The sequence below is a fragment of the Schistocerca nitens genome, chromosome 10 (genome assembly GCF_023898315.1).
Source record: "Schistocerca nitens isolate TAMUIC-IGC-003100 chromosome 10, iqSchNite1.1, whole genome shotgun sequence".
Lineage (NCBI taxonomy): Eukaryota > Metazoa > Arthropoda > Insecta > Orthoptera > Acrididae > Schistocerca > Schistocerca nitens.
In genome coordinates, this window is record NC_064623.1 from 146,304,995 (window position 1) to 146,328,186 (window position 23,192).

At 41.0% G+C, this 23,192-nt stretch overlaps 1 protein-coding gene across 4 annotated transcripts in view; it reads right to left on the reverse strand.

Annotated features, from left to right (window-relative positions):
* Nucleotides 1-1,860: 1,860 nt before the first annotated feature.
* LOC126210333 (cytochrome P450 4c21-like) overlaps nucleotides 1,861-23,192 on the reverse strand; it is a 145,700-nt gene continuing 124,368 nt past the window's right edge. For all 4 annotated transcript variants that reach the window (XM_049939537.1, XM_049939539.1, XM_049939538.1 and 1 more), the window contains one exon: nucleotides 1,861-2,887. In XM_049939537.1, the coding sequence (XP_049795494.1) occupies nucleotides 2,450-2,887 (438 nt within the window). In that variant the 3' untranslated portion in view covers nucleotides 1,861-2,449. The remainder of the gene's footprint in view (nucleotides 2,888-23,192) is intronic.

Sequence of the window (23,192 nt, forward strand, 5' to 3'; positions counted from 1 at the left end):
CCGACGACAATCTTGTTGACATGTTTGTAAGGAGTTGGGCATTCTGACCACTGCTTCACAGTATATTTAATCCCTCATGAAGTTTGTTGTAGACAATAAACTGCAGTTTAAAAGAAAAAAAGATGACCACGATTAGAATGCCAGAACGAAAAATAACATTCATCACTCCACATTAACATCGTCTTTGACACAATAAGCATTGCACAGTGCTACTACTAAAACTTAGATAACTTGTATTCATTGTACCCTATAGTGTTAAATGTGCCTCACGACTCCATAGAATATTTCCTGGCCACATGTCATCAACTTCGATCCATGTCAGAAAGTGAACAGCAAATTTAGGAAAATTGCTACAGATCATGAGGTTTCCGTAGGTGCGCTGTTTGTATCTCGTACAGGTACCAACGTAAAATAGACCGCAAAACTTTCCATATTGTTGACCATGGGATGGATAATTCTCGTGACACTGCATGAACACTAGCACTACCCAGGGCACATGCTGCATGGTCAGTTACAGCAACAGCAACCTCATCAAAATCTTCCACTGCGATAGGGTGCCTTTCTCTCTGAGGTACCACACAAAGCTCACCCTTGTTTTGGAATTTCATTATTATCATCTTTAAACTATTTAATGACGTCGGAACTCTACTCAGTCCTTTCATTCGGCAATACTCTCTCAATGCAGTACAGTAATTACTGCCATTCACATAAAACAGTTTCACTAAAAGTGCGCAGTCTATCTTATCTATAGCCACACTATTAATCCACTACGTGAATTGTCAAATGACAGTGTGGATGTCATACCGCCGTCAAAACACTGTACAGCACCAAATTTTCAGCTGATGTCCACAATCCGAACTGATTTGTTGACCAACGTGAATGGTTCTGCATTAACGCGTTAGCATATCTACTCGTTTCGCTGCCATAAGATAACCGTAGCCCACACTGGACCCTCCGTGAGTAGCTGTACTTTTATTATAAAAACCTGGTATGTAGAACGAAGTGAGGAAACCTCAGGATATTATACCTACTAGCTCCAAAAGTGTGGAGGGATCCCCCTGTGATGGGACATCGTGCAACCACAAAGAAGCCCTGTTCAGCTGGTTGGTATGTTGGATTGCGGAGAGCTTGTTCTCCAGATCCTGTCAGCAGCTATACGGGAGAAAGTGGGAAAACCTTGCGATACGAAACAGGAGGACTTGCCCCCCACATCATCCAGAACCTGTGCTGTGCACAGACTTCGTCATGATGTCCAGATAGAACACTTCAGTTTCAGCAGTCTACAGGATGGTGCTATGTGCTGAGGTCATGAAAAGCTACGAAGAAAACCCTTTTCAACTCGATTACATGTAGGATGGTGGACAGTGGACTGTCGTACAGGTACTCCCAGTGACCTCAGGATGTTGACCCGGAGGACGTTCATCATTAGCAGTGCAGTGGCCCTATAGATGGATGCAGGAGAATGATCAGCTGAGTGGTATGTAGGGTTGTCGCTGTCCTCAAGGTCCCCCCAGGACTGTGCAGAAAGCACAAACACCTCAGCAATTTTAATGGTAGTCCTTACGTGCTGGACCTGTGCAGAGGGGCATAGGAGAAATCAGAACCACTTTGGAACGTTTGCCAGAAAGACCTTCAGTACTACAGAGTGGTTCCATATGCTGAAACCTTGCAGAGGCTAAAATATCTGGATGATGTGCATTGCTTTCCAGGCTCTCACAGCAGCAATTTGCGGAAAAAGCGGAAGCATCGCAGCAAAATGTTGAGGAAGACCTGCAGATCCAGGAGTGTGGTGTGTGGTTATATGTCCTGGGATCCAGCAGAGGCCCTTGGCTTTTGTTAAGATCAATGCAATCCTTTTAATTAAATATCTCTTTATTGGCTGTAAACAACATTACAACACTGAACAAAAATTTTTACAGGCTGCCAGCAACCATCTCTAAACCACCTAAGTACTACCTACAAAAACTGAACATAGAAAAACAGAAAAATCAAAATGTTCGCAAGTTAGCTGAGCTTTACAAAGCCAAGAAGACAAACATGTCGTCGACCATACTTCACTGTATACACGATCTTGGAAGTAGTTAGTACTAAAGTTACTGGAGCGCCCAATAAACAGTAAGTTATTACAGGTCCTAATGTATTTAGATTATTATTTTGATTTTAATGTTATTGTATGTTCAGTTTCTGGAGGTGGATTACGGTGATAGATGTAGCTGTGCAACAGGAAGGTAAAGCGTCTCAGGATAATGGCCTGGAAGATCTTCATTTTCAGCAATGACGAGGGTGGCCAAATGGGCTGGAACCATGCTGAGGCTTGCAGGAGACCATCCTCCTCTTGACGGTGTCTTCACTGACGGAGTGAGTGTTGTCATTGTCAGGAGCTTTATGACAGGAATGAAAACTGTCTCAGGACATTGGACAATGATGATCAGTAATGTTGAGAGCGGTCCTATGCCTTAGGGCCATCCACGGGCACGCACGACACTCTGACTGGCTTGATGGGGCTTAGGCTGAAGGAGAGCGCACTGTCCTCCAGGTCCTCGCGTCGGTTACATGGCAGGAAACGGAAGCGCCTCAGTATGTCTGCCAGGTAGACTTTGAGCTGCAGGCGGGCGTACTGAGAGCCCACGCAGTTGCGCGCGCCCAACCCAAATGGCAGGTAGCTGCACGCATGTTCCTTGCCGACACGGTCCTCCAAGAAGCGCGAAGGGTCGAACCGCTGTGGGTCCTGGAAGAACTGCGGCAGGCGGTGTGTGAGGAAGGGTAGCACTAAGAGCAGGGTACCCTTAGGAACTGACACCCGCTCTGCAGAGCCTCCAGACAGCCAGATGTCTTCTGTGGCCACCCGAGGAAGCACCGGGACGGTTGGGAACAATCGCAGTGTCTCCTGTAGGTCACACCAGAAGAGAGTGAAGATACACTGACCGAAAAAAGTCGCAACGCCAGAAAAATAATTAATGTAGGGTAATGAAACTTCAGGAATACATTTATTGGTCTATTTAACACGTTTAAATGATTAACATTGCAAGATAACAGCTTAATCTAAGCGAGAGACAATCCATTGCGAATGTGAAATGTTGATATGTTAATAATAGACTTAATGATCTGTAGCGTGATGGAGAGCATATCGTCCTCTGAGACCGCCAGAATGTTGAATGCAAGTATGCAAACGTGCACGCATTGTATTACAGATGCCACATCTTTATTTTTGGAATGGAGTTTCGTGCTTGAGCAGTTGGACGGTCAATACAGGAACGGTTAATACAGGTTGTGGATAATGCTGAAGACACTGTCCAATGATATATGTGTTCGATCGCAGACATATATTGTGAGTGATCAGACCAAGGCAACATGCCGACATCACGTAGAGAAAGCTGGATTACAACAGCGATATGACGGTGAGTGTTATCCAGTTGGAAAACGCCTCTGGAATGCTTCTCATGAATGGCAGCACAACAGGTTAAATTATAAGAATGACACGCACATTTGGAGTCAGGGTGCGCAGGATAACCTCGGGAGTGCTCCTGCTGTCGTACGAAAACACACTCCAGACCATAACTCCAAGTATAGGTCCAGTGTGTCTAACACACTGACAGACTGGCTGCAGACCCTCAACTAACCTCCTTCTAACCAACACACGGCCATCAATGGCATCGAAGCAGAACCAGCTTTCAGCAGAAAACGCAGCAAACCTCCAGTATGCTGTTCAATGAACTCTCACTTGTAACCAATGGAATGCGTTCTACAGGGCGTCTGGGTCAGAGCTGTCCTTGAAGTAGAAGACTTCTAATAGTTCGTTGTGACAAACTGATGTCAATTGCTTTTCAAGTTGCTGTTTGCTGATGCAGTATGATACGACAGAGCCGTACGCCGAACATGATGGCCTTTCCCCTCAACAGTGCAACGTGGCCTTCCGGAGGCCGGTGTTCTTGCGACAGTACGTTCTCGTGACGACCTCTGCTAGTAATCACGTACAGTGGCTACATTCACGCCCAGCGTTTAAGCAATATCGCAGAAGGAATAGCGACCTTCTCGTAGCCCTATTACTCGACCACAATCATAGTCAGTGAGCTGTTGACAATGCCATCTTTGGCATATTTGAGCAGCATCATCTCACCGCGTCCAGTCTTAACGGTATCTAGCTCTCACGACCCTTTCAGCGTTTATTTAAAGTGAACCTTAGTTGCAGCCTCGTAGTGACGGTACTGGTGCCACACTGATGCGAGTGGAGCACGATTTTAATAGACATCATGTTTCAGATGTAGAGACACGCCTACCAACTTTCGTTTATGTCACATAACTCCTTCTTCGAGCTGCAATTTTTTTTCCATCATTGTAGGGTATCACGTCTTACACCGTGTTCCCACCATCAGATAGACAGGTAAGGAAAGTCCTTAATTTTGGATGGAATACAAGTTTTAACTACAAGTGTGTAACATACGAGTCTATAGTTAGTCGCTAAATTACGTCGTGCAATTACGACGATGTTCCGTTGGCACAAATGCCCACTGCCGCTGCCGACCACTGGGCAGAAGCTTACTATTGCAGTTGCTGAGACGATTGCCTGTGAGCAGTGCGATGCGATGGGGGAGGGGGGGGGTGCACTGTCCTTCACCTCTCTCCCTGCTCACTTCTGCCACAGAGCTACTCATGGTTTGTGTTGTTGGCCATCCGAATCAGTTCCCTCCGAGTACAATTCTGTGCCACGCTGTGTGTGTGTGATTGCCAGTCTCCTTTTGTCTTTTGTTTACAACATCAGTGCCGAAGCGGGAAATTCTTGTGAAACACGTATTCAGACATTATGTCTCGTTAATAAACACGAAAAAATCAGGAAACACATGCCACCAACGATACTTTAAATAAAAAAAATAATAAACGCATTTCAGAAATTTCACAAAAGGTGTCAGTAGTAACAGTCCCTACGTATGGCAGATACTGAAACCAATGTCACATAAATGATGGATATCATCAATGTTATTCCTGAAGAGTCAATCCGCTGAGAAACTGTGATAATTTAGTATACTTACATTACTCGAATCTCATCAACTGTTTCGAGAAAACGTTGTCGACGATGTCACCGAAAACCGTGAAAAGGAAGTTCAGCCAGTTGTGAAATCAGCTCAACCATCAAAGGGTTCGTAACTCCAAACCTCCTAATACCGATGGCGTTAGGCCACTTCAACTCAAAAATCTTCCACTCTTAGCAGTGGTTTACCTTACCTCCATCTACAACTCCTGTCTAGATTGCATTATTCTCCTACAGCCTGGAAGACAGCCAAAGTCATCACCCCTCCGAAACGAAACAAAAATCCCCTCTTTCCACAAAACCACAGACCCATATATCATTTAAGCTTTCTTAGTAAAATCGTGGAACGCATAATTATCACATTATTGAAAACCTTCCTCAACGACAGGCAAATCATCAACCCCCTAACAATGTGACATTCGTGCGGGGCATGGCACAACAACCCAGAGCAACTGGATGGTCAAGAAAATCTGCAAGGTCATGGTAAAAGGGCACAGCATGGGAGTTGCCTTCTTGGGTATCGAGAAGGCCTTCGACCATGTTTAGCACCAGGGCTTACTACACGAACTTACTGAAATCGAGTATCTGCTCCACATAATCAATTCTGGCATCTTTCTTAAGCAATATAAAACTTTTTACTAGCTTAGACAAGTGCAAAAGCAACATAAAATCATAGATGCAATAATACCCCAGGGTTCTGTCCTGGGTCCCATACCACGTGGTGTCTGTATTAACGACATCCTAAAACAAGGCAAAAGTCATTTGCACTCTTTGCAGATGATACAGTTGTCTATGCCAGTCACGCAAACACCAATTACATCGTCATGCACCTGCAGCGGCACCTTGAGCAAATTACTTAACCGTGCAATTTCTAGAGGATCTCCAAAGAAAGCCGCATAATGTTCACAACCAGGAGGAGAGCACCCAGTCATCAGCGGTCTCTAGAGAAGCGAGATTTCCCATGGTGTGAATCGGTAAAATATTGACCACGAACTACTTTGGAGTTACACATTGCTGATGGATGTAATTGGGGTTTTGGTCAGGTTTCATCAGTTCCTGAACTGTACGGCTGTGAGGTCTGGGCTACGGCTGCTGATACTCATCTGTGCAAACTACAAGTGCTTTAAAATCATTACAGATGAACCCAAGTTCGTTCCACATACACAGATACACAAAGGCACAAACATGCCATCCATCACATCTATCGTCCAAAAACACATGCAATGCCTCTAAGACAGAACAGGCACATCATGATGTCATTTCATCTCATCATTAGGTACAGACCCAAATCACACTAATATAAAGCATCCTAAGAATGAAGTACTAAACGCAAAATTTGGGATACACAAAACAAAAGAAACATTTAACAAAAGCCTCATTCTCAACCTTTACTTTAGACAGAATATGCTATATACAGACATACTACCAGTCAGACGGTGAACCCATTGTATGGCACTTGTAACACCACAGCTCTTATGCTGTATGGATTTATTTATTTATTTATTTATTTTTGCTTTATATAATGTTACATTGTTGATCGTCTGTAAATGTGTTTGACTCGATAACATAAAATTGTATACTCTTTTCTTTGTCAAGCCTTTGATATCGTGATTTGATTCTATGCAAAGTAATGTATCTGTAATTTAAAATTCTTTGTCCCATTTGGAGGGAACAAAACTTACTGTATATAATTGTAATTTTGTGTGAATAATTTTTTGTAGAAGTGCCAATATGTGAAAATGTTCTGTCTTATTTAATGTATTTGATTACTGTTATGTAAACTGCTGATCCTCACTTAGGGCTCTTAGTTATTCCGTATGCAAACGGTGTAGTGGTTCCCCTCGGGAACGGAACTGTGTAGCGCGCGCAAATTGTGGTTGGCCTAGGTGGAAAAGGTGGAACAAGAGTCAGTCGGAGGCGAGCTACGAGTCGGGAACGAGCCAGCAGTCAGAGATGAGCTACGAGTCCGTGCACTGCTGTGTAAAAGTTGCATAGTGCTGGTTTCGAGAGAGGCTTTTCTGTTATTTTCCAATGCCTCGGATGGGTGGATAATCAGCTGGAACTATTCTGGAATTAGTATTTGTCGTCGCCACCAAGAAATAACAGAGTCCAGCAATTCAGTCTGCGAATCCACCTACCAACATGCAGTTGCCACCACGTTGTGCAATCACTGTAAAGCAATACTATAATGATGTACAGTGAAGGATCAGCTTAATGGATGTGTTATTGTGCTGAAATATAAGGTAATTTATATCTGAATTTATGTAACAACCTTGATTTTCTCCTCATCATAACACCTCTCAGGTTCCTCTCAGTTTGAGCTGAAGTGATATCCGAGTGTCCTTACTAAAAGAAGTTAAAGCCTAGAGTTTTGCTAATTAATGTCTCTTGAACTTAGTAAAAAGAAAGTTAAAGTTAATGTGGCAATAAAGTGAGTTAAAGTAAATATTATTTGCTCAAAATAACTTTCCTATTAAAACTGCTATTTAAAGTGCTGTTGCTAACTTCAATATTAAACGTTCTTAAGACTGAGACTTATAAGGCAAATGATCACATTATTGTCTGTAATAAATCCTAAAAGGTGAGTCAGTTTCTTGCAATTTGGTCAGTATTGTGTTTCGCTGTAGTAAAAGTGAGAAAGCTGCAGTTGTGAAACTTTATATATTCATGTTTGCTAAGTGTTTGTGTATCTTGTGTATTAGAAGTGCATGTTAACAGTAATATTATAAAGACCATTCACTTTACGTAAGCCTGAAAGTAATAGGGTGTTTCGGTATCTCTTATAATTTAGCAAATAGTTTGTGCTGCTCCAGTTGTTAGCTTCAATCTTAAAACATATGTGTGTCAGAGTTCATTGCACTCGCGTGTGGCCAAGTATAGGTTGTGTTTGTCCGTTATAGTTACTTATACCTACTTTCTTAAACGAGAATGTTAATCATTCTCTTGCCTAGTTAGGCTGGCGGCCGTTTTCTTTATCCGTTGAACAGTGCAGATAGGCAAAATTTTGTTTAGTATTGTTCAAATATTTACGTAATTCTGACTTTCATTTCCGATAAGCCACTTCCGTTAGGTACAACACGGTCAACTTAACAAAATTCCTCCCAGAGGGTAACACTGCTCTGCTGCTTTGTACCATAATTGCTTTACAAAATAGTTTTATGTTACAACCTGTTTCTGGCATTGAGGTTATGGTGCAGTAATAACAGCAGACAAGAGTGTTATACGTGGCTGTTCCGTGACAGGACTATTTGTTTTGTTGGGGCATACTATGTACTAAGCCAAACTTGGTATTTGATTGAATAAGCTACGTAAATATGCTACTGTAGTGTTATACGTGGCGCCGCGTGACAGGACGTTATTCAGCATTTTACAAACATAGAGTGAACATAAAACGTCCAGCGGCACGAACCTGTACATTACTTGACAGAACTGGTACTGAAAGTTCAGTTTAAATTAAAAATAAAAGGTATCAGTACTTAATAATAACTAAAATGGACAGGAAATTGGAAATAAATCTAGACACGCGAGAACAGAAAGCAATCAAGAGCAGTTCAGGGAGCACACCAACAGATGGCATTACTCGCGAGTTAAGTTACGTACGCTACCACGCCGATGTCAGTAAATAGATAGAAGCTATGAATGTCGCTCGTACTAAGGAAGGCAATTTGAGCGATGTTGTGGAGACAGTGGCTATGTTAATGAATCGCGGGATATGTTCGAATCACCAGAAACTGAGAGGGGTGTAGAATCTGAACACGAAAATGCAGTTGAAACTAAAAGTAAAAAGACACTTGATCTGACTGACTTGCTTAGAATACTGTCTGCGCAAAATGACAATATAAATGCACAAATCGCAGCACTGGGGCAACAAAATGTAGAACAAAGACAGCTAATTACAATACAGGGTAATGATATTAGTAAACAGATTGAGAAGGTTGATGTAAAAGTAGACAGTGTGAGTAATGATATTAAAAACCTCAAAAGCGAAATTACTGTCATCAATGGCAATATTGCCAACATACAGGGACAAATTGATGACATTAACGAAAGATTTGACACTGAAGTAATTAAAATCAAAGATCAAATAGAACCCTTAGTCTGTACTAAAGTGGATGAAAAGGTATTCGGTATTAAATCCGAAATACAAACCGAATGTAACGAGGAATTTGCACAGATCAAACAGTCTGTAACAGAAACAAGCAGAGCTCTAACCAAACAGATACTTACTTGCGAAAAGAAGTGTGAACATAACACTTCACAAATCCAAGGCAAAATGTATGACTTGGAAAGAAATTACAAACCGGACCTACACATATTACTGAAAGAATGCCTCTTAGTAAAATATTAGAAGGCGAAGAGAAATTCGACCCTGTAAAGAGGCATAATGGATGGCACCCCCTAGACTTTATAAAGAATTGCGAAAGAAATTTTCCTGAATATTTATCTGACCAGGAAAAAATTAATGTTGTAATCAGTGCATTAACGGGAGAAGCAAAAAGGTGGGGGTTGAATCTGGATAATAACCAGATGTCTTTTGAGACCTTTAAACAAAAATTTATTGACGAGTACTGGTCAGAACAAAAACAAGACCAGTTGTGGCGTGAATTTCTAATGGCCAGACTGTATGATGCCAGAGGTAGGCAAACCATGAAAGAATTCTGCGAGTCATGGTACAGAAAACTGATACATTTGAAGGCTAGAAGGACTGAAGCTGAGATCGTTTGGGTTCTCTGGCAGAAACTGCCTGAGGATTCTAAACGATATGTTGGGAGTACACACAGTAGTTTTTCGGCGTTTCTGGAAAGAGTAGAGGATGAAGATCACTGGCGAAGAAATCGTGGGTCCCGCCCCCACCACAATAACAATTATTCGCGAGAAAGCAATGACCAAAATGAACAATCTGAAAACGATAGATTTCGTGTAAACACGATTCAGAGAGGTCGTGCGAGAGGCAGGGGAAATTATACTACGCGCGGTAGAGGTTACATGACGCGGAATTTCCAAAATAGAGAAGAAATGGAAAACTAAAAACCGCGTGTGTTACGGGCCGGATTCACGCGGAAACCGGTTTTCGGCCCAAAGAAAAGATGTCAAATATTAGATTCGAGAAGGAAAGCTGTAAACTACGGGGCATGAAGGTTAAGGGCGCGCCTATAGCAGACGGGCGCGGAGTGATACATAGTGGCGTTCCTAGTGCGAAGTCACGTGACCGTTCGTGATCGGGCCAGCGGTTACCGGAGCAGCGTACACTGCGCTTGGCAGCACACACAAATGGCAGACGTCAGAACAAAATGGCTGCTGTAGAGAGAGACAGAAGAGGCGGGATCGGACACTTCCGATGGCCGGTTTCAGTAGTAGAAGAATGTAGAAAGGAAAATAAAGTTAATATGTCATGTGATAAAGACAACTCAGTATCGGAAACGTGCGAAAAGACTTCATTAAAGAATGAAAGGGAGATAGAAAACGCGAGTGAAAAAGGGAATATTGGTACTGTTAATAATGTATATGAGGTAAAAGACGTAGATGTTGGGGAGGTTATGATGAATAAAGAGGAAAGGGAGATAAAATATGCCACGCAAAAGACGTGTGCACAATTAATAATAGGTAAAAATGATGTAGAGGAGGATGTTAGTAATCATGACATTATAAGCAGTGCAGGTGAAATTATTGTTGATGGAAAGGTGTTTTATGGTTCTGATGCAGAAGGGTCTAGTAAGAATTTCGCACGATTACCTGAGAATGATAACAAAAGGGAAAATGAAATGAAAGTTATCGAAGTACATGACGATTATACTAAATATGAAGTTCAGACCGAAATCGTTCAAAGTGATATAACAGAAGTGTCTGACTGTCCAAACGATGTGTATTGTGTAGAAAATGAGTCGAAAAACGAAGTGGCTGAAACATTTAGTGATAATCTGCCTCACTGTTTAAAAGTTGCCTTCCTGTTCGAATCTGATGACGAAAATGAAATCAGTGATAGTTCAGATGATGAAGGATATATGAATACAGATAAGAATGAGTATACTAACTTTCCTTATTGTTCAAAAGTCGCGTACTTAACTGAATCTGATGGTGAGGAAGAGAGTAGTGATAACTCTAGTGACGATGAATTTGCAGGTGTAAACGAAAGTGAATATACTTTTACTGACAGAGGGTACGAAAAAATTAGTGACATTTTACCAAAGCAAGATACAGAAAGTAGAATTGGGCCAAAACCGAATGAGTTATTTGGTAATGTAACACAGGGGCATAATTTGCAGGAACCTCCAGATGATACTATACTGGAGCAAGCCTTAACAAATGTTTTAAATGAGTGTAAATTACAGGAACTAAAAGAACCACCTGATAAAATGATAGCAGAACAGGAGGTGTTGTATCTTGCTAAAGACTTTGAATTTCCAAAACCTGAAAAGCCACCAGATGAAACAAAACGTTGGCAAGATCTGAATAGCATAGTGAAAGATGTAGAAGATAGGAGGCCTAAAAAGCCACCAGACTTAAGTAAATGTTTTATGAAACATAAAAGACTGCCTTGTTAATAAAGAGACTGGGGGCAGGATGCTGTATATATATATATATATATATATATATAAATATAATGCATGACTTTATTATTATTGTATCTGAGTGTTACCTGAAAGTTAATTATTGTTTTGTTGACCTTGAGGCCTGGGGCAGGTTGTTTATTTATTGTATTGTACTGTTTGACTTTGCTTAGGAGCTGTTTATTTTCAACGGAATACTTATTGTTGCCAGCCTAATTATGAAATAGGGCCATATAGTGTGACAAACCTGAAAACTTTATGAATAATGATGCTTATGGTAACATGAAAGTGCAAAGAACTCTACAAGATAATAATTAATTCCTAATATACTTAAAGATCAGAAAGGGCTTATGTTTGCACTATGCTGTTCGCTTAAAGGTACATGTCTTCAGATGAATGAAATGTAGAACCCTCAGGGGACATGCAGTCTTTGCATTGTCAGGTGCCTGACGAGCACCAGGGACCCGAGTCGTTGCGAGCACTACTTCCGTTTCTTTTCGTGCTGCCAACCTTCCTCTTCATCATTCAGAACTTTTACTATCTTCTTTCCTTCTTCTCTCTCAGAATAAATCGAAAAGTGTGGAAATAATGTAAGATACTGTGTATTGTTTGTGGACAAGTAAATCTAATAATTAGATTGAGTACACTAGAAAATGACCAAGAATAATGAAAGTATAGTGGGTACAGTAAAAAGGAATAAGAACATGCAGTTAAAGTAAATGGTTCTGTGCAGAAAGATGTAAGTTTGAATAAAGGTAACGTTTATAATGAATAATCTAATATGATTAATGTCTAAAGATGGTTGTATAGAAATGGGTAAGAACAGTGATGAAAAATGTTCAGTGTCAAAATTGAGGGGATAAACGTGACAAGTGTACATGATATAGATTAGAGAGGTATGTGTCTAGTGCCACCAAGAGTAGGCAAAAAGCACTTGCAATAGGATATAAAATTATTGCCCTGGACTTGATGTATGTAATGACCTAACTGTGTGTGGAAAAACAATGGTAAAGGAGTAGTAAGAAATTCTTAATCCTGACTTGACCCCAAGTATGACATTTATTTGTTTCTTGATTAATGTATATGTTTCCTGATGTTGTCATTTGAAAAGAAATGATTTTGTTGCCAGTGTCTAATTACTGTTTCAAAGTTGCAGGTTTTATATTTTGTACCATTAATGCAAATGTTACAAAAGATGTGAAGTAATGATGAAAAACACAAAGATGATGACAATAAACTGCTCAAAATTATGTTGTTGGGCAGTAAAACAAGACAAAACAACAAAAATGCTTGGTCCTGAAGTTGAGGGCTACCAAATATACTGTGTGAGCAGTAGCCAAAGGACTTGCCATTGTGGGGCAAGAAGTTTAGTGGTCACGAACTGCCAAACCTAGAGGATGGGGCAGTGTGTCAATTTAAAAATGTGTTTTCTTTAGTGTTTTTAATCTAAATTGTGTTTTGTGTCTAAATATTTATTGTTAAAGACTGCCAAAACAATAATGGGCAGAATGTGTAACACGGACTGCTAGTGCTGAGGCAAGCAGTGAACTTAGTTTGGTTTATTGGTCAATGTGTTATGAACTGACTATTTTTCTGAAGTCAGTGAAAAGTTACTTTGGTATTTAAAGAGTCTGTTGGAAAAGGTTGTCATAGCTGTTTGTGTAAATATTTGTGCATATGTGAATGTAAACTGAAATTTTCAACATTCCATTAATGGCTGAACCTTGTAAAATGTATTATGATCATTAATATGCTTGTGTGTCTGAAAATTTACATTCCTTCAAAAATATTGAAAGACAAATTTCTGCTTTGTTGGGTTAAAATGTTCTGTTCTGTTGTTTATGTGTTTATTATGATTATTTGTGCTATTGTATATGTGTTTACTTTTTTATTTTGTTTGAAGGCCATACCTATTCTGCTAATATGAAGCTTATTTTGTGTACTGTTTTGTCTTGTATTTGAACTGTATGGGTATGAATGAACATGTTTAAAGGTATCTTGTGTAACGATGCAAAATTAGTTTCCTTAAACCAGTGTGAAATTGAAAATTAGTGTAAATGTCTCATTTTTGAAAATGTTTTTGGAAAAAAGTATAAAATTTCTTAGTGTATATGCTGTATGTCTGTAATATGTATTTTTTTTATGTCCCAACTAAAGTTGGATGGAATAATTTTTTTTTTTGCAGACAACACCACTTAGGTGTTATAGATGTTTCCTTGAAGTATCCCTTACAGGAAACTTCAACGAAACATGTGGCATGTGTAACACCACAGCTCTTATGCTGTATGGATTTATTTTTTTTTTTTTTTTGCTTTATATAATGTTACATTGTTGATCGTCTGTAAATGTGTTTGAATCGATAACATAAAATTGTATACTCTTTTCTTAGTCAAGCCTTTGATGTCGTGATTTGATTCTATGCAAAGTAGTGTATCTGTAATTTAAAATTCTATGTCCCATTTGGAGGGAACAAAACCTACTGTATATAATTGTAATTTTGTGTGAATAATTTTTTGTAGAAGTGCCAATATGTGAAAATGTTCTGTCTTATTTAATGTATTTGATTACTGTTATGTAAACTGCTGATCCTCACTTAGGGCTCTTAGTTATTCCGTATGCAAACGGTGTAGTGGTTCCCCTCGGGAACGGAACTGTGTAGCGCGCGCAAATTGTGGTTGGCCTAGGTGGAAAAGGTGGAACAAGAGTCAGTCGGAGGCGAGCTACGAGTCGGGAACGAGCCAGCAGTCAGAGATGAGCTACGAGTCCGTGCACTGCTGTGTAAAAGTTGCATAGTGCTGGTTTCGAGAGAGGCTTTTCTGTTATTTTCCAATGCCTCGGATGGATGGATAATCAGCTGGAACTATTCTGGAATTAGTATTTGTCGTCGCCACCAAGAAATAACAGAGTCCAGCAATTCAGTCTGCGAATCCACCTACCAACATGCAGTTGCCACCACGTTGTGCAATCACTGTAAAGCAATACTATAATGATGTACAGTGAAGGATCAGCTTAATGGATGTGTTATTGTGCTGAAATATAAGGTAATTTATATCTGAATTTATGTAACAACCTTGATTTTCTCCTCATCATAACACCTCTCAGGTTCCTCTCAGTTTGAGCTGAAGTGATATCCGAGTGTCCTTACTAAAAGAAGTTAAAGCCTAGAGTTTTGCTAATTAATGTCTCTTGAGCTTAGTAAAAAGAAAGTTAAAGTTAATGTGGCAATAGAGTGAGTTAAAGTAAATATTATTTGCTCAAAATAACTTTCCTATTAAAACTGCTATTTAAAGTGCTGTTGCTAACTTCAATATTAAAAGTTCTTAAGACTGAGACTTATAAGGCAAATGATCACATTATTGTCTGTAATAAATCCTAAAAGGTGAGTCAGTTTCTTGCAATTTGGTCAGTATTGTGTTTCGCTGTAGTAAAAGTGAGAAAGCTGCAGTTGTGAAACTTTATATATTCATGTTTGCTAAGTGTTTGTGTATCTTGTGTATTAGAAGTGCATGTTAATAGTAATATTATAAAGACCATTCACTTTACATAAGCCTGAAAGTAATAGGGTGTTTCGGTATCTCTTATAATTTAGCAAATAGTTTGTGCTGCTCCAGTTGTTAGCTTCAATCTTAAAACATATGTGTGTCAGAGTTCATTGCACTCGCGTGTGGCCAAGTATAGGTTGTGTTTGTCCGTTATAGTTACTTATACCTACTTTCTTAAACGAGAATGTTAATCATTCTCTTGCCTAGTTAGGCTGGCGGCCGTTTTCTTTATCCGTTGAACAGTGCAGATAGGCAAAATTTTGTTTAGTATTGTTCAAATATTTACGTAATTCTGACTTTCATTTCCGATAAGCCACTTCCGTTAGGTACAACACGGTCAACTTAACAAAATTCCTCCCAGAGGGTAACACTGCTCTGCTGCTTTGTACCATAATTGCTTTACAAAATAGTTTTATGTTACAACCTGTTTCTGGCATTGAGGTTATGGTGCAGTAATAACAGCAGACAGGAGTGTTATACGTGGCTTTTCCGTGACAGGACTATTTGTTCTGTTGGGGCATACTATGTACTAAGCCAAACTTGGTATTTGATTGAATAAGCTACGTAAATATGCTACTGTAGTGTTATACACTGACTTCATATTTTTTGTTTCAGGATGTATGTCGTCATCTGTTGTTACACAGGGGAAAATATATGAAATAGCATATTTAACACTCTCATGTAGGCAAGAAAAGGAAATTGCTATCTGTTCAAAGTCACCCAATATTATAATGATTCTGTGCTAGGGTATTAATTTTATCCTCCATTACAAAACCTTACGCTGATAATGCTAAGCAGAAAAGGCAGTGATAGTTAACACAAACAAATAGGCATTCTGAACTGACACAGTATTCTAAAGACTGACTACCATTAACCCAGGTAAGTTCCTAAATGCTCTATGTAGTTCTAACTACTTCTGTTCCAACAAGTCACATTGTCACACTGGAGCAAAATTCTGAGTGACTGCAATTCCATCGTATTTTATTGCATGGGGGCAATGATGATCAATTGACAAAGTGACTGGTATTACACCCTAGAAGGTATTAGGTACGGCAGTGATGGTCAGCTGACAAGGTGACTGTTATCACCTTGCATATGCATGTATCTTTGCTTTTCGAAATATGACATACTGGAAGATTGCATCAGTATACATATGCAGATGTCAGCAAGTCTAATCATGATATCAATTAAACAAGTTCAGGCTTGTTCTGGAAAGTTGTGAGTTATTTCAAGATGGAAGAGTCACGAATGTCGCTCACTAAGATTAAGCTCATTCTGTACACATGACATCATGGATTTCCTGGTATCCAATGAGGGCTCGGTAGTGTCTTGAGCACTCTCCTGGGAATGTCATACCCAGTGTAAGCATTAAAGCTCACTGCAGCAAGTTATTTCTGAATTTTTATTGCAATTGTGGTGAGCTGAGATGACTGATGACTGTGGCAAGCCTCCATGCACAATAAGCGAGGAATTCATCATAAGCGACAGAGAGAGAAACATGATTTGCAGGACATACACTTCTTGAAGTGCAAAGCCTCTTTATGCATGCATGACAACTCTCACTTTGAACTGGCAATACTGCATTCCTCGTTCATTACTCGACCTCTCTGTACTGCCATTGTTTGTAAATCATACTGTAGAGACTGTTGAGACTTATCAAGTCAAGACTTGTTCCCACAGTTCAGCGGGAGTCAGCTACAAGGGGTGTCAGCCAGTTGGAACACTTGTATCCCATTCAATCCCTCAGTAATATATTGCAATGTTTCTGCCTCATTAAAGACAGAAAGAGAGTGAGGGGAAATGTACTTTTATGCACAAATCAGAGAGATGAAACTTACTGATCATGATGAGATAGATGTGTCAATATTGTACAGAACTGTTCAGCAGCGGAATCAGCAAGCGGTGTGCGTGTGTGTGTGTGTGTGTGTGTGTGTGTGTGTGTGTGTGTGTGTGTGTGGATGTTGGAGTAATTTAGGTGAAGAATTACTGCAAGATACATTATTTATGCAATTTTTTGGACAAATGCGTTTGGACATGGTACAAAAATTCTGTTAGTGCTGACACAATTGAGAACAGCCAAGATGCCAACTTCGGGTGCATAGTGCCATTCCATTTTAATGCCCGCTGACGTACTACACACTAATTGGCTGCTTCACTTTAATAGTATTCTGGTATTAGCTGGAAACTGGAGGGGAGTAGCAGAGGAGGAGGGAAGCGAAGTGGTGTGTGACGTGATTGATAATGACGGTTTGATTTGTCATGAGAGAGAGAGGAGATGGGCATTGTTGTCATCGTCTTGGAATTCTGAATTGCCGGCCAATGTCAGCGACTGCAGTGCCCAGTAGTACTGTGACTATAGCACCGACAAGTGGCGGAAACTTGACCTGTGGCCTGGAGTCCCCATAGATATAGCACTCCTTGTGGTGTGCGTACTGTGCCGGCCGCAGTGGTCTCGCGGTTCTAGGCGCGCAGTCCGGAACCGTGCGACTGCTACGGTCGCAGGTTCTAATCCTGCCTCGGGCATGGATGTGTGTGATGTCCTTAGGTTACTTAGGTTTAAGTAGTTCTAAGTTCTAGGGGACTGATGACCACAGCAGTTGAGTCCCATAGTGCTCAGAGCCATTTTTTGTGTGCGACCTGTAAGACCTTCGGTACACACACCATCAGATTATTTGACTTGTCGCTCTAACGAAGTAGGCGAGTGTCAGCAATATGTCTCGTGGTCTTATCATGGCGTGCTTATCTTCTGCCGTTAGGTCAGATGATAGAAATGCCACTTGCACGCTTAGAGCAGCAGATTGACGGTGACCAACTTTAAACAGAACTTGATTAATTTTCACAAACATTTATTAAAATAATAAAAATCATAGACTTTACGTAACTTGATTCTGGATGCTGTTTACAATTGACAATCTGAAGTTCCTTTGGTCTTGGTACATTAATCTTATTCTTACATATCTCTGATACTTGACAAAGTGTCTATACATATATCTTCATGGCTATGTACAGGAATATGATAATTGTATTAGGCGCAGTATGAAACGACTACAGACTAATGCAGACTAATGCAGACTGACTAATCGGAGGTCTGTACACTTGTTATAGTACCTCGAGCGTTCAGATATCACTGCGCGAGTATGATCCACGAGGAGAAAAGTTTCTACGTTAGCAGCAATCTCATTGGCTGCGTTACATATTAATACGCAGATCGGCGGAAGCAGAATTTGGTCCGTCTCTAAGACAGCGCCATCTCGTAGTGCGGAGACGGACGAGTGCTGCGCCTGCGCTCTTGTGCTTAGCGGGGCACGCTCTAGTGGGAAAGTTGTGTATGTGCTGACTACGCGGAACTATGTACACAACACTTCTCATGCTGCAATTTTCAGTTCATCGAACTACAAGATTGGCTTCGGACCTCAGTTACTTTTCTCTTCGAAAGAAGGTTATCGTCACTCAGCCTGTTTGAGTAAAAACCACGATTCATTGAAGTTTAATAAAATTTATCTTTCCAGTTAAAAGTCTTCAAAAAGTTGCATATAAGTAACGTTAACTGTCACTAGATATTTTGGTACAGTGTTATATGTTTCTAGAAGATTTCAACGTGAGAGCGTTATAGAACCATTGTAGTTCGTCGCACACATATAAACGATTTTGTAGATAGTGTTGGAAGCCCCATGACGTTGTGGATGATGGTGCTCTATATAGAAAAGTCGCTATGCTAGAAAACTGTAGCGAACAGCAAGAAGACCTGCAGAGGATCGACACAGTGCAAGGACATGAGATTCCCCCCACATGAACCATGGACCTTGCCATTGGTGGGGAGACTTACGTGCCTTAGCGATAGAGGTAACCATAAGGTTGGTGTAACTACAATGGAGGAGTATCTGTTGAGAGGCCAGACAAATGTGTGGTTCCTGAGGAGGGGCAGCAGCCTATTCAGTAGTTGCGGGGGCAAATGGATGATGATTGACTGATCTGGTCTTGTAAGATCAACCAAAACGGCGTTGCTGTGCTGGTACTGCGGAAGGCTGAAAGCAAGCAGAAACTTTAGCCGTCGTTTTTTCCCGAGAGCATGCAGCTTTACTGTATTGTTAAATGATGATGGCGTCCTCTTGGGTAAAATATTCCGGAGGTAAAATAGTGCCCCATTCGGATCCCAAGGCGGGGAGTACTCAGGAGGATGTCCTTATGAGGAGAAACAAAACGGGCGTTCTGCCGACCAGAACGTGAAATGTCAGATCCCTTAATTTGGCAGGTAGATTAGAAAATTTAAAAAGGGAAATGGATAGGTTAAAGTTAGATATAGTGGGAACAGCGAAGTTCGGTGGCAGGAATTATAATGACTTATGGTCAGGTGAATATAGGGTTATACACAGTATCAAGTATGGATGACGTAGGAGTTGGTTTAATAATTAATAAAAATATAGGAATGCGGATAAGCTACTATGAACAGTGTAGTGAACGCATTATTGTAGCCAAGGTAGACACGAAGCTCACACATATTGAGACATGCATGGCTCGTGTTCACGACATGTATTGTTTGTCATCTTCTATCGCCGTACTGCTGCCTCGTTTTCTTATTCCATTTACTGGCGTGGGTAATTTCCTGCCTCACTTGCCCGTGAGTGGTACAGCAGCGCGTATCGATAAGTGCACTGTCGTATCATCTCTGGAGCGGCCGATAGCATTTCCGGGTCGTCGTGTGCCTGGCAGTCAGATGGAGACGGACCAGCGGTGCAGTCGGGACGCAGCTGCAGTGAAGTCGGGGACGGAGCGCCGGTGACCGCCGACAGCCAGTGCTCGCCGGCCGCTGGCGGCACACATGAACTGTCCGACGGAGGGAGATTGGAGTGGGACGACCATTGGTTGGTGATTCGGTTGGTTGTCTCATCGGCCGACGTATATTTCGTCTTTTCACCGTTTCCGAGGCTAGGCAGTTTGTCGGTTGGCGTGGAGCAGCGAGGAAATCTCCGCTGCGCGTATTTTGGCTGAGGCCGCTGGCGGCGTCCACGCGCAGTCGGAGTGTGTGGCGCTGTTCCCATTGCTACGAGGTCCGTGCCTCACCGATCCTGGACACGAAAGTTGAGTTTTGACTTAATCTACCAGAAAGTCACGACTGTTCCCCTTGTGTCGTTTGGATTTCATTGTCGGCTGTTGGGACATTTCCTCGAGCACCAACGTTTGTTTTCAAATTGGCAAATTTTAGCCACTCTCCGGTGGAATTTAACTGTACTTGGTTATTTCGAATTAAAGTGCACCAGCGGAATCTTCTGCATTGTCGCCGTTAACGTTCTGGTTACCTGCCCTGGCCGTTGACGTGAATTCAGGCAGTGTAGTTTCCTCATTGTGTTGTCGCTGTCCAGCACAGTGTGTAGTTTGACAGCTCAATGTATAACTGGTTGTCGGTGCCAATACCTTCTACGTTGTTCCATTGAACTCCGTGTTGTGTGCTGGTCGGGTGGAGCGGAAGTTATCTTGTCGGTAGGTCTGTTGACTGTCTGTTGGGCTATCGTCGGATCGAGAATGGTTGGGCCGACTGCCTGTTTCACCTAAGCGAGCGCTAGTTTTTGAATTCCAGTCCGACCCTCGGAAACTTCTGAGTGCCGTTGGGTGTACTGCCTTTTCTTATTTTTTCTTGTTGTTTGTATTGTATGGCTTCTAGCAGTTTTTTAAATTAAGGTTGTTTGCCCATAAGGCGTAAAATTGTTTGGCCTTCAGCCTAATTTAAAGATCTGTTTTAAGGTATGGCCTTTGGCCTTTTAAGAACCTATTTTGGTTTGGGTCTTAAGTGATGGGCCTTCTGCCGATTTTTAAATTAAAGTGGTTTTGCTCTTAAGGTGTGAGATTTTTTGGGCCTTCAGCCAAATTGAAAGAACTGATTTAAGATGAGGCCTTTTGCCTTTTAAATTTCTGATTTTGGTTTGAGTCTTAAGTTATTGGCTTTCAGCCAAATTTAAATGAAAGTGGTCTTGACCTTAAGTCATGAGATTGTATGGCGCATTAAATTGGTAATTAAGTTCAAAAAATTAATTTTGTGTTTTTTTAATATTCTTGGCTCTTGTAATGTTTGATGAAATAAATGAAGTTGTATGTTTGAATGTAGCTGACAGCCGCTACTTCTGGCCCTTTTCCACAATTTAAACTACCTGTCGCGGGCTGTGGGTTTAGCGTCTCACCTATAAACTATAAACCAGATGTGGACCGACCACAATTTATTGGTTATGAACTGTAGATTAAAAGTAAAGAAGCTGCAAAAAGGTAGGAATTTGCGGAGATGGGACCTGCATAAACTGAACGAACTAGAGGTCGTAGAGCATCAGGGAACGATTGACAAGAACAGGGAAAAGAAATACAGTACAACAAGAATGGGTAGCTTTGAGAGATGAAATAGTGAAGACAACACAGCATCAAGTAGGTAAAAAGACGAAGGGTAGTAGAAACCATTGGGTAACAGAAGAGATATTGGATTTCATTGATGAAACGAGAAAATATAAAAATGCAGTAAACGGAGCAGGCAAAAAGGAATACTCAAAAATGAGATCGACAGGAATTGCAAAATGGCTGAGCAGGGATGACTAGAGGGCAAATGTAAGGATGTAGAAGCTTATTTCACTAGAGTAAGATGGATACTGCCCACAGGAAAATTAAGGAGACCTTTGGAGAAAAGAGAACTATTTGTATGAATATCAAGAGCTCAGACGGAAAACCAGTCCTAAACCAAAACTTGAAAGCAGAAAGGAGGGAGGAATATATAGAGCGTCTATACAAAGGTGATGTACTCGAGGTCAATATTGTGGAAATGGAAGAGGACGTAGATGAAAATGAGATGGAAGATACAATGCAGTGTGAAGAATTTGACAGCCCACTGAAAGATCTAAGTCGATACAAGGCCCTAGGAATAGATAACATTCCTTCAGAACTGCTGATAGCCTTGGGAGAGCCAGCCATGACAAAACTCTTCCATCTGGTGACCAAGATGAATGAGAGAAGCGAAATATCCTAAGACTTTAAGAATAATATAATCATTTCTACCCCAAAGAAAGCAACTATTGGCGGGAGTGAAAATTACCGAACTATCAGTTTAAAGAGTCATAGTTGCAAAATACTAATACGAATTCTTCACAGACGAATGGAAAAACTGGTAGAAGCCGACCTTGGGGAAGATCAGTTTCAATTCCGTATATGAGTTCTAACACGTGAGGCAATACTGACCCTACGGCTTATCTTAGAACACAGGTTAAGGAAAGGCAAATCTACGTTTCTAGAATTTGTAGACTTAGAGAAAGCTTTTGACAGTGTTGGCTGGACACTCTTTGAAATTCCTAGGTGGCAGGAGCAGAGGAGCCAAAGGCTATCTACAATTTGTACAGAAACCAGATGGCAGTTATAAGAATCGAGGGGCATGGAAGCAGTGATTGAGAAGGGAGTGAGACAGGGTTGTAGCCTATCTCTGATGTTATTCAATCTGTATATTGAGAACGCAGCAAGGGGAACAAAAGTATTTGTATGGAGTGTAGACATGTATGGAAGTGAAACACTGACGATAAATAGTTTACACAAGGCGAGATTAGAATTTTTATAAACGTGGTGCTACAGAAATATGGTGAAGATTACATGGGTAGGTGAGGTAACTAATAAGGTGGAACTGAATACATCTGAAGAGAAACGAATTTTGTGTGCAAAACTTGACTAGAAGAAGAGATGGGTTGGTAGGACACATTCAGAAGCATCAAGGGATCACCAGTTTAGTACTGGAGGGAAGTGTGGAGGGTAAAAACCGTAGAGGGAGACCAAGAAGTCAACAGACTGAGCTGAGTCAGGAGGATGTAGGTTGCAGTAGTTACACCGGAATGGAGAGGCCTGCACAGGATAGTGTAGCATGGTGAGCTCCATTAAATCAGACTCTGGAATGAAGATCACAGCAACAACGCATGAGTGTCAGAAGGCGGTAGATACTACAGCTCAGGCAACACCATGTACTACCACTTCCAGATGGTGTGCTATACTGTTCGGTAGCATTCTTTAATGAACTGAAACCTGGTTGGTAGGTACTCAGAGAACGCACAAGATAAGGTTACG